The sequence below is a fragment of the Tribolium castaneum genome, chromosome 1 (genome assembly GCF_031307605.1).
Source record: "Tribolium castaneum strain GA2 chromosome 1, icTriCast1.1, whole genome shotgun sequence".
NCBI classification, from domain to species: domain Eukaryota; kingdom Metazoa; phylum Arthropoda; class Insecta; order Coleoptera; family Tenebrionidae; genus Tribolium; species Tribolium castaneum.
Window position 1 is genome coordinate 33,913,188 of NC_087394.1, and position 13,803 is coordinate 33,926,990.

Genomic DNA, 13,803 nt, shown 5'->3' on the forward strand with positions numbered 1-13,803 from the left:
TAAGGACATTTTTTTCATTTGTATTAAATTATGAGTTTGTAGTAACAAGGAAATTTAATACACTTTCCAGATCGTAATATTTTCGCAGATTGATGCACAGATAAAAACGCAATCATAGTTAATATTTTGCAAGATAAGGATTCCATACTTACGGTAAATAACGCACATAAACCTAGATTCCAAAGTTTGCATAAGTAAATGATCATCAAGTAAAAAACATTTATTGAACGTAATGACATTGACACACTCCTTTTGTGTTCTTAACCTAATAATTATTACAATTATTACTGTTTAGTTCCCATGCCTATGCTGGAGTCGCACACAAACCCCGTTATAAGACTTCAAAATAGCGGCTATTCCCAAATCTGGCTTGTAATCAGGCACTGGCAGTATTTTGAAGTGTTTCACGATTTTGGCGATGGTTGTTTTCATTTCAAGCATTGCGAATTTTTGGCCTGAAATAAACAGAATCAACGTAAATAGGAATTATTCCTGATACGCTAATTACTATGTCACAACAACTTTAATTAATAGTCGCTTCTTTAAACAATTAAAAACAGACGTGGGCTGTAATTAATATAAATGGTTTGTACTCACCAATGCAATTACGTGGGCCGGCACTGAACGGCACATAGGCATAATTGTGCCTCTTTGCCTGGTTTTCGGGCAGATATCTATTAGGATCGAATTTCTCCGGTTCAGGGAAATATTTTTCGTTGTGATGCATTCCGTAGATGAACAGCGAGAGAAACGTATCTTTGGGAAAGTCATACCCGCCTTCAAATCCAATCATTAGAACCCCTAACCAATTGTGCTCACACCTCGTTTACCTATATTACAGTCAACTTCCAGCCGGCGTTCAATAACCGGCACAGAGGGGTACAGCCGTTGGGCTTCTTTCAGCACCATTTCCAGATATTTCATTTCTTGCAGCTGTTGCATCGTAATATTCTCGATGTTGTCGATTACCGCGACCACTTCTTCGTAGAGTTTTTCCTGCACTTTGGGATTCTCGGCCAGGCAGAGGATGGCGAAGGCGATCCCCGAGGTTGTGGTGTCGTGTCCTTCGAACATGAACGTGTCAATCTCCTCCCTGATGTCTTCGTTTGAGAGCATGTTGTTGTCTTCGGATTCTAGCAGCATTTCCAGGAGGGCAACTTTGCGTTTGATGCCGTCATCGGACGTCACGTTTTGGGTTTTTTGCTGCGCTTTTTCCCCACGACGTTGGACGATAATGTTGATTGTGAATTGGTGTAAAATTTTTAATAAGCGTTTGTAGACGCTATAAGCACTTGAAAATTTAAATAAGGCATCGATTCCCTTCCAAACCGAAAATGTCCGGATGATAAAAATGTCGAGGAATCGGCGAACGGCTTCCACGTATTCTGTATTATTTCCCTGCTGTGCTTTGATTTTAACTCCCATTGAGGTTTCTGGAAAGTGGCTTTAAACTTTGTTCGGGTTTTTTATTTGCCTAACCACATATTATATCCAAGGAGCAGAGGTTTATAAAGGGATACACGTCGAAGGAATCTTTGCCCACTTGACTGGACAGTCTCTGCACAAGAACGTTCCCACATGAATTGAAAACGTCCAGGAATTGGTCAAGGATTTTAAAGTGGAACGTTGGCGTTATCAGCTTTCGACGACTCTTCCATTTTTTTCCTGTATCCGACCATAAAATCATTTTAATTTTTTTTTGCGTAATTACCTGTGCTTATTAACAACCCGATTCCTAGCCATGGCTTGAGCAAATCGTAAGCGTTCGACTTGGTAATGTGCACGTTTGAGCTGAGCACTAGTTCAGTCAGTTCAGGATTTGTAATAAGGACTCGTACGTCGTTCGCCACAAATATTTTGTACACTGTGCCGTATTCTTTTGCCCATTTCACAATGTTATTGAATAAGTCTAAAAATAAATTGAAGTAAATTCCAGTTAGTTAATTGCACCGATGCAAAAATCTGAATATCAAGGACGTTCAGTTCTGACAGATACTTTTCTGTAGACTTACCTTGGGGCCTGTACCCTATATGAAGAGAATTACCAATGACAGGTGAAGGTTTCGGGCCAGGGACGTTGCTTAAGGACCTATATTTCGACAAAATGAGCATCCACCAAATGAAGGGTGCACTTATCAAAGCTATAACTATTGCCAAAATCATGACAGAGTTTTGTGATTGAAGACATAAAACACCACTGATCAACTATTACAAGCAATTGCAGTTTATTCGTTTATATATAAGGTCACGTGCGCACTAATACAAATTATGAAAAAGTTGTTGATTTACGAGTAAAAGATAGACACTATCAATAGATGCGCAGTGCATCGGAAGCAAGTCGGCTTGTTTTCTTTACTGTGGCATTGGACACAAACTACACGCGAACCATTAAATTACTGGGTTTAAACATTTGTATCATGGTAATGAGCCCTAGATTTGCGACTCATTACGAGTCAGAGGTCAAAGCTGTTATGTCATGAACCAGTTGATCAGATAATGGGTCTGTAACTTTGTAACGTACTTGTTTTATCAACTTGGCAATATAACTACACACTACCAAACTAGAGCATTATTTGCGGCAGCGGAATTTTTAATGATTGAAGATTTCCTAAAAATACTTGACAGATTATTGAAAAAATAGTACAAATCAAAAAATGAAACATTTTGAATTAGTGTGTTTTTTATGCACATTTTCACATCATTATTATTATTATTATTATTATTATTATTATTATTATTATTATTATTATTATTATTATTATTATTATTATTATTATTTTATTATTATTATTATTTGGGCAGTTAAAAAGGGAATATCACTTTTGTGTAGCGAATTACGGTCCAAAGTTCGGAATAAAATTGTTTGTCTTGGACAGTTTTTTACTTAAAAGCATATAATATTTTAAGAATTGACAAAAAAAGTTTTTTTTTGCCGAAAACCCCGATTTACAGGCGATTTCTTGCTTGAAACCAACAAGCTCTTATCGAACCAATGGAGAAAGCTTTATTCTAGTTCAAATTAAAACGGTTTATGCACTAATTTACATAAAACGATTTCTTTTAGATAATTTTTTCGCTTAAATACTAAATAACTTTGCAAAAAGTTGCTGAAAACAGCTTACTTGGGCCGGAAACATAAATTGACAGACAATTCTTGGCCTACTAGAAAAGAGAAAACTTTTGTAGAACAAACAAAAAAAGCTTTTTTAGCCCACTATGATTATAACTTTTTTCTTTTTTATTTTTTCATTAAACCAACAACATGATAATTTTTAGTACCTAAAAATATGGCAGGTCCCGAACAACATTGTTTCATTTGCGCATTTCCATTAGTTACATATTTCAAATTAAAAAAAAACAAATTAAACTAGAACTATTTTTCTTGGCCATTGGTTATTTACCATGTGATATCATTCTCCAATTTTATGTTTGTAAGCTAAGGCTTAGTCTGTATAGCACAAAAACTAAGGTTCTTTTTCATTTTTCATTGGCAGGATTTGTAAGGATTAATATTTTTTAAAAATAAGGTTCTACAGATATTAATTCTCAAGTATTTGGAATTTGGCAATAATTTTTCTGCAACCTCTTCTTCTTTTTTATAGTAGAAAAAAACAGAAAATATTAAAACTAAATCTCTATACCTAGACGAAAATATTATTTTGAATTTTATCATCGTCAATAACAAGCTGATTGTGTAAATATTTAATAAAAAGATTAGGGACTAAATGAATAAATAAATAAATTGATAATTTTTTAAAAATTATTTCCACTTCAGAGGAAAATTATTAATTGCGATTATAACATTACAAAAAATATTTTTGGGATGACATTTATATAAAAGAAAGTTAATTGTGTGCAAGCACTAGCGATTTTTTGCCGAATTATTTAAGACTTTGAAGCAACTTTTTACGAGTTTTTACAACCCTGTCATAATCGCACGGTGGGTTTATTTGATCGTAAAAAGTTAATTGCAATAAATTTGCCCGGATTTAGAAGTGTATACACTTGATATTGTTGTCAAATTGACCTCGCTGCTCATAAAAATTTTTCTACAATATGTTTTTTTCTCTGGTAAGTAGCACAGAAATAGGTACTGCTACAGACGTCAGCAATTATCAATAAAATTACTTGGTTGACTGCAAACACTCTGGTTTTACAATAATTGCTCAAGACATTGAAAACAACAAGGAGGATTTTTTTAGTCCGTAAAAACAGAAGAAGAAAGAAATGAAATAAAAAGTGAATGTAATTTATTGTTGAAACTAAATGAAGTTTACAATTTTTGTTATCTAATGAAGCGACCCAGATAGAGAAAGCCTGGCATAATTAATTGTAGTGCAGTTTTAAAAAGTAAAGGAAACTTTTGCCATAGTTCCAAATTAATCTCTTCAAGTGTGCTTGAATTTTCGAGATAATTTAGCGTAAGTTTTCTCCACTAATTAAGGCAGCTCGAGTCAAAACAACTAAAACGAGTCTCGCTCCTGTGCCTTATTATTACCCAAGAAAAAATTAAATTTAGCGCACTTCTTCACATTGCACAGACCTCCGAGTCAACGTCCTAATCCCACTTCTAACGCTACTCTCCTCCTTTGCAAATGCACATATCTACCTATTTATAACTCTGAATTTGTTCAACATTTTCACTCGAAAAATGTCTTTTGACCTATCACACGCATTCATTAGCCTTTAGAAGAACTGACTAAACCAAAGTTGAAACCAACCGGGCTCTGTGTTTGACGTGGTGGAGCTTATTCGAAAAAATTGACAGTGATGGTTTCACTAAATTTAAATATGGAGTCAGTTGTTTCTAGCAGGAGGTAACCGATATTACATTCGGATACGAGTAGATTTACTGTGGTTGTGGATGGGCTGGTAATCTCCGGCTCTGCTAATTACTTAGGGCGGACAGTTAAGTGAAAAAGAATTAACATTATTATGTTTCTACGGAATTAAACAGGAAAGCAGGTATTTTTAGTGAACGAAATAAAGATCTGTCGATTGTTGTTACGGTTAGTAACAAGTGTGTTGGCGGATCTGTTATCGGTTTGTGTTTCCAAAAAGTTTTCAATAAATGATGTGTTCCGAAGATTATTAAGACACGTGGCCTGGGAAAGTGAGTAAAAGTTCGCATCATTCCAAATTACTGAAGAAATGCGGTTTTCTATTCGTGTATTAGTCACTCGATTAATTCCAGTTGATTATGTCTGTTGTCACATACTTTTATTTGTTTGTATTTTCTAATTAGAATGCATTGACAGTTTTATTTAAAAGTTTTATGGTAATTGCTTTTAATTAAAGGAAATTTTTCTCGAAATAGCAGGACATTATAAAACGCAAGTCACTACACGTGATAAATCATTGAAGAATGAAGCTAAACACAGTGCCTAAATGTATTTACATTGGCTTCAATTAATTTTTTGACTTTACAGAAAGTAACAAATTTTCAGCAAATTTATGGCACACTAACTAATTAAAGGCGACAATAATTATTTATTATGAGAAATTAACATTTGAAATAATTACCAATTGCGATTTATTTTTGCAAACATTTCCCGGTCAAAGTCTTTCACCTGTGGCAATTCCAAACATTAATTTAATTTTTATGGACACTGATAACTGAATAATCATGAAACCACGTTATACCTACATCAGTTCAGAGTCCACGTGTAATATTTGTTTTATTTTCCTTGCAGGACCAGTTGAAGTTCCAACTTTGACGCGGTGTTTTTCCAAAGAAGACTGGGTACTTTTAGATGCAATGGGTTCTAGTCCTTCTCTAGGCTGCTCTGGGAGATTTCTCACAATGCACAAAAGACGTCGCAAAAAACTTGCTACTCGATCTTTATCACAAGATCACGCAATACTTGATGACATTCATCATGGACTAGTTCAGGTTGGTGCATTTTAGGCATTTATTTAAATAGGTGTTACTTTAACTGCGCACATCAAGCACCAAGGCCTCTTGTCACAGTTAGTTAAATCATCGATGTAATAAAAGAGGTGCGATTTTTAATTAAAATGCTGGTTGTTTTGTGGCAGCTAATAAATTATGAATATAGTCAACATCTTAAAATTCGTGTTTATTTGCGTCATTAGTGGCTTAAAAAGCTGACCGGTGTCGTGGAGGAAACCATAGTATTTAATTATTAACAATTATTTTGCTCCAGGAACTACGCCTAATACCCGAGCCAAATAATTACTGATTAAAATAAAATTACACAGAAAACTTTCCTCGACAGAGTCGTGTGGGTCTACTAGTCGACAGTTTTGTTATCATCTCAATAGCTGAAAACAAATGGCTTGCACATTAATGGTAGCGTTGCTGCTGAAACTAAAGTTGTTAATGTATTTCCTTTAAAACAAACCTTATACGGGCTTTCTACACTATTAAACTTCAGTTTCTAGAATGTGTCTGGGTTTCATTATCAGAATTTAAACAAAGCTTATTTTACATTGCATATTTTGATATAAAATTATAACAAAACTGGAATGAAATCGGATAACCATTCGTGGTTTTTCGAACAGTCCATATATTTTGTATCATGTGCGATTAATCTGCCAAATTCAGGCCAAACCATGATTCGGCAAATAATTTAAGTAAACAAGGTAAAAATTGCGTTCCCGTTGTTATAACAATGGAAACAATCAATATTATTAATTGTAAATTCCGGTTAATAGCATTGGAACAAAGCGATGAAATTATAAATGATATATTTCTAAATGAAGTTGTCACTGTTTAACATATTGATAGGTAAATTCAATTTATCACAGATTTTTATCGAAAAATTGTATTTCCAATTTCCGTGTCCTCAAGTCGAGATTTTTAACTCGGGTTAAATGTGACTCTGCATGAGATGTATAATAAGAATCTTTCACATAGAATAACAAAGAGGACGTGTATCTCCCCTTGAGAGTCAAAGTTATGTCAAAGTTATATCAGTTGGAGAGAACTTACAGAAAAATAAAGCTCTGCGTTTGGATGTGGCGCGATTTTTATTTGTTTTTCACGTAGTATTACGACTGTTTAATGATTTAAATTATGTGTTTATCAAAAGAAATGCGCAAAACGTATTTTTATTTAACGATAATAATCATTAGTTTCAAGAACAAAATAGTTTGCAATAAAAATTACCTCTCCTTTTTGTTTATTATGTTTATAAATATCCTTCGGAACAATTATTGCTTGAAGTCTGGGTAATTTCTTAAATTAATATGTTTTGATAGTTTTTAATGCCACGTGAATTTTTTTAAAGGATTTATCCTCGGATTTATCTGAAATCTTGATGCTTAAAGTAGTAGTAAGTGGAAGATTTTGCTATTAATTTTTCTTTGCTTAGACATATTTTATGTCTTTAATATTAAAAACTCTAGTGCTTTGAGGAGACCAGTTTTCGTTTCAAATATTAAAATCTTAAGCTCGGAGAAAGCGCTAAATTGCTTAGATGGGACCTGGGAATGTCGTATCTGGTTTTAGTCAGGTTCGTTTTAAAACGCAGCTTTATAGAAAAATAAAACACAAAACACTTAATCTTAATGTTTTACTTACTTCCTAAGTATTTAAATGACGTCATGTAGGAAAAGTAAGAGACTTTGATCAGTTTAAATCACTGTAAAATAATTACTTATGCTAAAAACAGTTTTCGTTGTTTAAACTATTTACAAGAAAAACTATTAGTTCATTTTTAAGTTAGAAATTTGAATTCACTTTTCAAGAATAATAAAAAATATTGCTTCGCTATGGAGATAAAATAGTTTTTGGAGCTTATAGTTTTTTTTTTAATTTGGTTTTACTGCTTGCTTGAGTAGATAAAAATTGGTACTTTTCAGAAATTTTATAGAAATGAAATAATTAAATGCAGCAAATTCAAGTTCCAGAAGCACCTGAGATCCTACTCTTTTATAAACAATCCGTAGATAATAAACAATTATCGTTTTGAAGGATTGGAGGAATGACGTTATTTTTAATATTAGTTAAAGACAACCGACATTTTTGTTTACTATTTTTAGTAGTACACCCCTTTATCTTTATAATAATAATAAAAAAAATAAAAATAAAACATTATAAAACATTTTTTTAATAGTTAGCATGAAATCATTAAAAATAACTCACAATATCAATAAGACAAGGACCGAAAAATAAAGCCCTTTATTATAACAACAATAGTCAAACTTATACATAGATAAAAAGTCCCAAAGCTTCTACTTTGAAGCACAGAGAAACCACGAAGAAAAGCTCTGAATGTATTGTACTTTTGAAGGAGCTAAAGGAAGGTCTTAACGAACTAAACTAAAAATTTGTTTCATTCAAGAAAAGTGTAATAAATTTTATTATTTTAATTTTTCAATCTAACGTTAACATTTTTTTGTACTTTAAAGTCCACCAATGAGTTACTTTAGAATATGAATAGTTAAGACAACAGCTCTTATTTCCATACTTTTAATTCTCCCTGTGGGTACTTGTGTTGTTTTCAACGAGTTTATATGAAGACCACGCACGTCTGTCTACTATTTTTAATAAATTAATGTTTAATTAAGGATTTTCCTGATGTTTTGTTTGTGGAAATTGCAGCGAATTTTGGACCGAGTTGGCCTGTGGGGCTTCAACGCTTTTACGTTGGAGACCGTGGCCGGCGGCCGAGCACTGCCTGTCCTTTGTGTCCATTTGTTCCATTGGTACGGATTGTTGGATTACTTCCAGTTGGACGTAGTCCGTGTATGGAAACTTTTCAGTAAGTACTCGGTGTTTCAATTGCGATAAATCGCCTAAACAAATTGTGACAATGCAGCTCTCATTGAAGAAGGATACCACAGTACGAATCCTTACCACAATTCAATCCATGCGACTGATGTAACACAAGCAATGCATTGCTTCCTGCAAGAGGAAAAAGTACGATACGTCTATTGTCTGCCGGTTCAACGGTTGAAATAATGCGCTTTTGCAGATTCGAAAGCATCTCTCGGAACTGGAAATAATGGCAGCTTTGATAGGTGCAGTTGCTCACGACTTGGACCATCCAGGTGTCAATCAGCACTTCCTCATTTCAACGTCGAATCATCTTGCCATTCTGTACCAAGTACGTATCCGGGCACAACTTCAAGTATTTCTCATTGTTGTGTATATTCAGATTTGAAAAGCACAAACAAAACTTTTCCAGAACACGTCGGTATTAGAGAATCACCACTGGAGATCGGCTGTTGGCTGTCTGTTAGAGAGCGGGGTGGCCGAACAGCTACTGCCTCACAGAAGTAAGCTCGAATTGCAAATACGTGATCTCATATTAGCCACTGATATTAATAGACAAAACGAGTTTTTAACAAAATTCAAGGTAACACTTGCTTCTACCGCACTTTCCCTCGTACTTAATGGCACTTTTTCAGGCATATTTAGACGAAGGTAGTTTAGATTTAACCAAAACGACAGACAGACATTTCATACTGCAAATTGCTCTGAAGTGTGCAGACATCTCAAACCCCACCCGACCCTGGGACATCTCTCACAAATGGAGCTTAAAAGTCTGCGACGAGTTTTTCAGACAGGGCGAATTCGAAAGAAAACTAAATCTTCCAGTTACTTCCATTTGCGATCAACAATCGACTTCAGTTGCCAAAATACAAGTCGGTACGCTGCCGCGTCACCAAATTTATCATCCAATTTTTTACGAAATTTTTTTTGCAGGTTTCTTCCGCTACGTGGTAAAACCTTTGTTTTCTGAATGGCACCGGTTTCTTAAAAGCACACTTTCAACTCATATGATGGAAATTTTAGAAGCCAACCGGAAACGATGGGAAAAACAAGAAAGCGCGGAACAGGCAGAGGAAACGCAAACTGAACTGTCAGACGCCGAGCCTGACGTTAGCGACGATGAAGAGGCCACAAAGCAATCGTCTGAAACTCCAAGTATTATGGATTTCATTCCGCCACCGAGAAGGTAACAATATAGGCTTTTCCGTAAGTAAACGGCAATCTATTCACGCGGGACAAAGGCGATCTCAACCGGAGCTTTTTCTCTCCCCGGAAAGAATAAAGAGGAAAAAGTTGCGAAAACATTACAATTAACATAAAATACATACTTATCACATTCCGTGCTAAGAAAAAATCTTTACCAGCACTATAAAAAAGACATACGGACTTCTTAATTATCATTAATTTGTTTTGAGTAGAATTTATTTTGTCTGTGTAAAGTATTTTTCTAAAGAGTTAAGATCAGGCAAACAATAGTTTAAAAATCAATGAATAAAGTTCGCTATACCAGAAGTGGATCCTTTTTTAAGAAATGACCAATGAAAATGAGACGAAATCTCTTTAAAGACAAATCTGATGGCCAGTTTTTTTGTCGCCCTATCTGCCCTTACATTAGCAGAAAATTTTGATGTAATACTTATGCTTTTTGTGATTTTTTGGATGTTAAAAATAAGAAATAATACACGCATATAGCAATCATAAGCTCGCAAAAGTCAGAAAGGTAGACAACGATAGATCCTTTCATTTGGATAACCGATTTTTTTCGAATTAAAAATAATTTTGAAAAAAAATTGAATTGGTGCCAAAAAAACATGAATTAAAAGAGAAAACCAAACAGAATTATGTCTCACGATTGGTTAAAAAACATAAACAAAAAACGAAAAAAAAAATACAAAATGAAATCGTTTTGAACTGTCTCTACTGTATTTTATAACTAGAAAAATAAATTTCACTTTACTCTTTACCTTAAATTAATTTTTCTTACAATGCAGTTCTAGAAGGTGAAAAAAGATATAATAAAATATCTTGTTGTAATAACTTAATAAGAAAGAATAATTGTTTTTATTTTAATATAAAAATAAACAGGAGGCTTCATGTAAAATAAGATAAGGTGTGAAAAGTTTAATAGTAAATTGTACGTACCTAGTTATAATCAGACAGTTTGTATTTCTATTATCAATTTTTTTTTGGTTTTTATTTTTTTTTAATAGAAAATATTGGGGGTATGTAAATAATTAAAAAGGATTCCAATTGAGCACAAAAATACTAGCGTACCAATAAAAAAGTTAACATTATGACGCCACACTTTTTTGGGAGACTGTATATTCAAAAAGAGTTTTCTGAAATGCCTCTTAGAATATAAATAATGTCTACAAAAGGTGAAAAGTCCAACATAAGTAATAACTAAGGCTACAGAACACGGGAGCGGGGCTGAAAACCTCTGTTAATAACCGTGCATATTTTTTTCTTGAGTGTGTAGAAGAGAATAAGTAAAACTGATAATTTAAAAAAACAAATCCCACAATTTTAAAACTGTAAAAAATGAAAATGGACTTTGAATGTAATTGGAAAGGAATTCGGAAATATTTTAATTTTTTACATTCATCCTTTTCCTGTCCTGTTTTTATTTCAACATTTTGCAAACTTAAAAACCTTACTTTTAAATTCGAAAACGGTATAGTAACCGAATTATTGACCGAGGAGATCTCAGCTGGCATGTGTAAACAAATAAATTTAATCCTTCATGGTTAATAACAATAAAAGCCTAGCTGGAGGTAAATTTCAGTCCGTTTAGGTCAACAGATACATTTTTTAAATACACATGTTTAGAAAAAAAAAAAAGAAATTGTTTGTCGTTTATTATAATGCACCTGTGCGTTATATTTAGTTGTATGTTCTTACAACCGCCGTTTCAGAGAAATAAGAAGACAATCATTAGCTGTTCCAACGTTAGAACACACTTTAGGAGTAAGACGCCATTCGGTCCCGGTTAACATGGAGCCATCACTGCCACGAACAATCTACCGAAGAGAAAGCTTACCAACCGGGAGAGCTGCTTCATCTGGACGGTCTCCAGTCAGTCCTGTCCAAAATGAATCCAGAACTTCCAGCGGACTTCGCGAGGAAGACGAACTCATGAAATTCGGTTCGCAATCCTCTATTATATCTTCCACAAGTCCGCATCTTTCTTCAGGTAACAATGACCACAAAGCGTATTTTTTTAAACAATTTGCGACGTCTTAAGGTGCGGAAGATCAACCAGAGCGGCCTTTAAGTGCAGAAAATTTGCTCCCAGAACCAAGCATAGCCTCGATGACGAGCAGTGCGGCAGCAAGCCGTCTCTCCTCAGTCTTGCAAGGCAATTCGGTTGCTCCTCCGTCAAAGTGTTTAACAAGGCAGCAGACGTTTCCACCACCGCAGCCTTACGTGCGCATGAGATACATGTCGGCAACGGTCGAAATGTCCACTTGCACTGAAACCGTACACGAAGGTACGATTTTTAATTGACCAAACTGGTGAAAAACGCCCAAGTTTTAGGTGAAAGTAGGTCCAATTCATCGCATGGCTCACACGAAAACATATCAAACGTCCCCCATTACACGATCCCAGCTATAGCGGTCCTAAGCCCGAATAACAGCCGTTCGCCTGATTTCTTGATCCCGGAAGTTCCGCATAAATCATCCCTGGCAGGCAAGCGCGAACAGGAGGCCAACAGCGATAAGGAAAAAGTTTGCAAAATGGTCAAGCTGTCCGACCCTGGGCAAAGATACGAGAAGGAGAACGTGGATCCGAGAAGATTAACAACAACGGTAAGCGGAAAAATGCTAGTTTTTGCGAGTGAAAATCGGTTTTTAGTCGCTGGCCAGGCGGAGGGGCTCGGCCCCGGTGTCCTTGCCGCTGAGTGGTCCCGATGACAGCGTGTCCTCTGCGGGCGGAGGATTATGTCTGTCTGAGACACAGACGCTGCGAAGGGGATCAGTGCCAATTGAAATTGCTCACTATCGTAAGTAATGGCGTTTGAAAGAGGAGAAAAGCAGCACAGTGGAGGAAATTTGATATGCGTTCACTACTCGCAGTGACTACATCAAATTTCCATTAAAGGCAAAATTCAACACATTATAGTTTGAAACTTTTGTAATACAATACATGGGAAACTATTTTGTCACCGTTTTTACCTAAAAGGAAATACAATCAAATTTGCTTTGGCGTGCTCGGCGAAAATGGCTTCGTTAATATTATTGAGTTGATACACGCGAAATTAGGTTTCGAGTTAAATTCAACTAAAAATTTAACATGGCGAGCTGTTTTTAACACTTTGCCGTTTCTAAAAATAGTATTTTTACAAAAAAAAGCTCTATTTAATTATCCTATCAGTCTAGGGAATTTTACAACAAATTAGCGAAACAAAAGTGGTAGGTGTACTTATTTTTAACAGAAAAGACATAGAAAATGAAAGTATAAATTCATTCAATCAAGAATTTTACAAACAAGGAACGATTGTTCGAATGGTGTTCTGCAGCAATTCAAAACAGCGTTGAAACTTAAAGACAAATTGATATTTTTATTATAATTTTGACGAATGGTATTGGCTTTATTTCTGCAAATGGGGCGCCAACCTGAATTTCGGTTACTGTTATTCTCTGAAAAGGTGTGAATGTAAATACGTAATGATTTTTTTGTGAGCGACTTATTTAAAAAGTTATTGACTTCTAAATATTGACCAAATATTAAGCGTAAATCGTTATTCTAATTAAACAATATATAACAAATTTTTTAAAATGGTGTTTTATACACAAAATTCACTGTTCTTTTTAACTCTATAATCAAATTTGAAATTTGAAATTTTTTTCGTATTAAAACCCAGAAGTGAAGTTTCAAATCCGAATTTTAGTAAGTTGGACCAGTTTTTTAAAATTATTTTTATTTTGAAAAATAGCTTAAAGTAAATAGAGTTCACACTGTAAGACGTAAAATGGGATCTTTATTCGTTTAGGAGATATAGTACTTAATGTACTCAAAAGTGCGTAATTTCTTGCGTAAACCGTACTGTATCTCCTAGA

At 34.5% G+C, this 13,803-nt stretch overlaps 2 protein-coding genes and 1 long non-coding RNA gene across 10 annotated transcripts in view; 1 reads left to right on the forward strand and 2 right to left on the reverse strand.

Moving 5' to 3' along the window:
• LOC100141919 (3',5'-cyclic-AMP phosphodiesterase 4A) overlaps positions 1 to 13,803 on the forward strand; it is a 61,876-nt gene that overhangs the window by 45,026 nt on the left and 3,047 nt on the right. For 6 of the 8 annotated variants that reach the window (XM_015977611.2, XM_015977612.2, XM_015977613.2 and 3 more), the window contains 11 exons: positions 5,694 to 5,893; positions 8,570 to 8,729; positions 8,787 to 8,887; positions 8,943 to 9,074; positions 9,156 to 9,326; positions 9,379 to 9,619; positions 9,677 to 9,929; positions 11,659 to 11,936; positions 11,988 to 12,233; positions 12,281 to 12,552; positions 12,599 to 12,746. In XM_015977611.2, coding sequence (XP_015833097.1) covers positions 5,694 to 5,893; positions 8,570 to 8,729; positions 8,787 to 8,887; positions 8,943 to 9,074; positions 9,156 to 9,326; positions 9,379 to 9,619; positions 9,677 to 9,929; positions 11,659 to 11,936; positions 11,988 to 12,233; positions 12,281 to 12,552; positions 12,599 to 12,746 — 2,202 coding nt within the window. Of the gene's footprint in view, positions 1 to 4,351; positions 4,818 to 4,844; positions 4,966 to 5,693; positions 5,894 to 8,569; positions 8,730 to 8,786; positions 8,888 to 8,942; positions 9,075 to 9,155; positions 9,327 to 9,378; positions 9,620 to 9,676; positions 9,930 to 11,658; positions 11,937 to 11,987; positions 12,234 to 12,280; positions 12,553 to 12,598; positions 12,747 to 13,803 lie in introns of those variants that run through there. The other 2 variants (XM_015977618.2, XM_015977617.2) reach the window with 2 other exon arrangements.
• Positions 209 to 2,196, reverse strand: Cyp4h10 (cytochrome P450 monooxigenase CYP4H10). The gene is made up of 6 exons (NM_001114364.1): positions 2,013 to 2,196; positions 1,712 to 1,909; positions 1,480 to 1,665; positions 831 to 1,433; positions 598 to 777; positions 209 to 455 (listed from the first exon to the last, which is right to left on the reverse strand). The coding sequence occupies exons 1-6, from the start codon at positions 2,161 to 2,163 to the stop codon at positions 292 to 294; spliced, it is 1,482 nt and encodes a 493-aa protein (NP_001107836.1). The 5' UTR covers positions 2,164 to 2,196; the 3' UTR covers positions 209 to 291.
• On the reverse strand, positions 8,055 to 8,964 carry LOC135267228 (uncharacterized). The gene is made up of 2 exons (XR_010335604.1): positions 8,825 to 8,964; positions 8,055 to 8,763 (listed from the first exon to the last, which is right to left on the reverse strand). It is a non-coding gene; the product is annotated as an uncharacterized LOC135267228 (long non-coding RNA).

Coding starts and splice junctions, on each gene's coding strand:
- Cyp4h10 (NM_001114364.1), bottom strand. CDS start 2,163: ATGATTTTGGCAATAGTTATAGCTTTGATAAGTGCACCCTTCATTTGG. Junction 1,910..2,012: donor TATAGGGTACAGGCCCCAAG/GTAAGTCTACAG, acceptor ATTTATTTTTAG/ACTTATTCAATAACATTGTG. Junction 778..830: donor GGAAGTTGACTGTAATATAG/GTAAACGAGGTG, acceptor TTGGATTTGAAG/GCGGGTATGACTTTCCCAAA.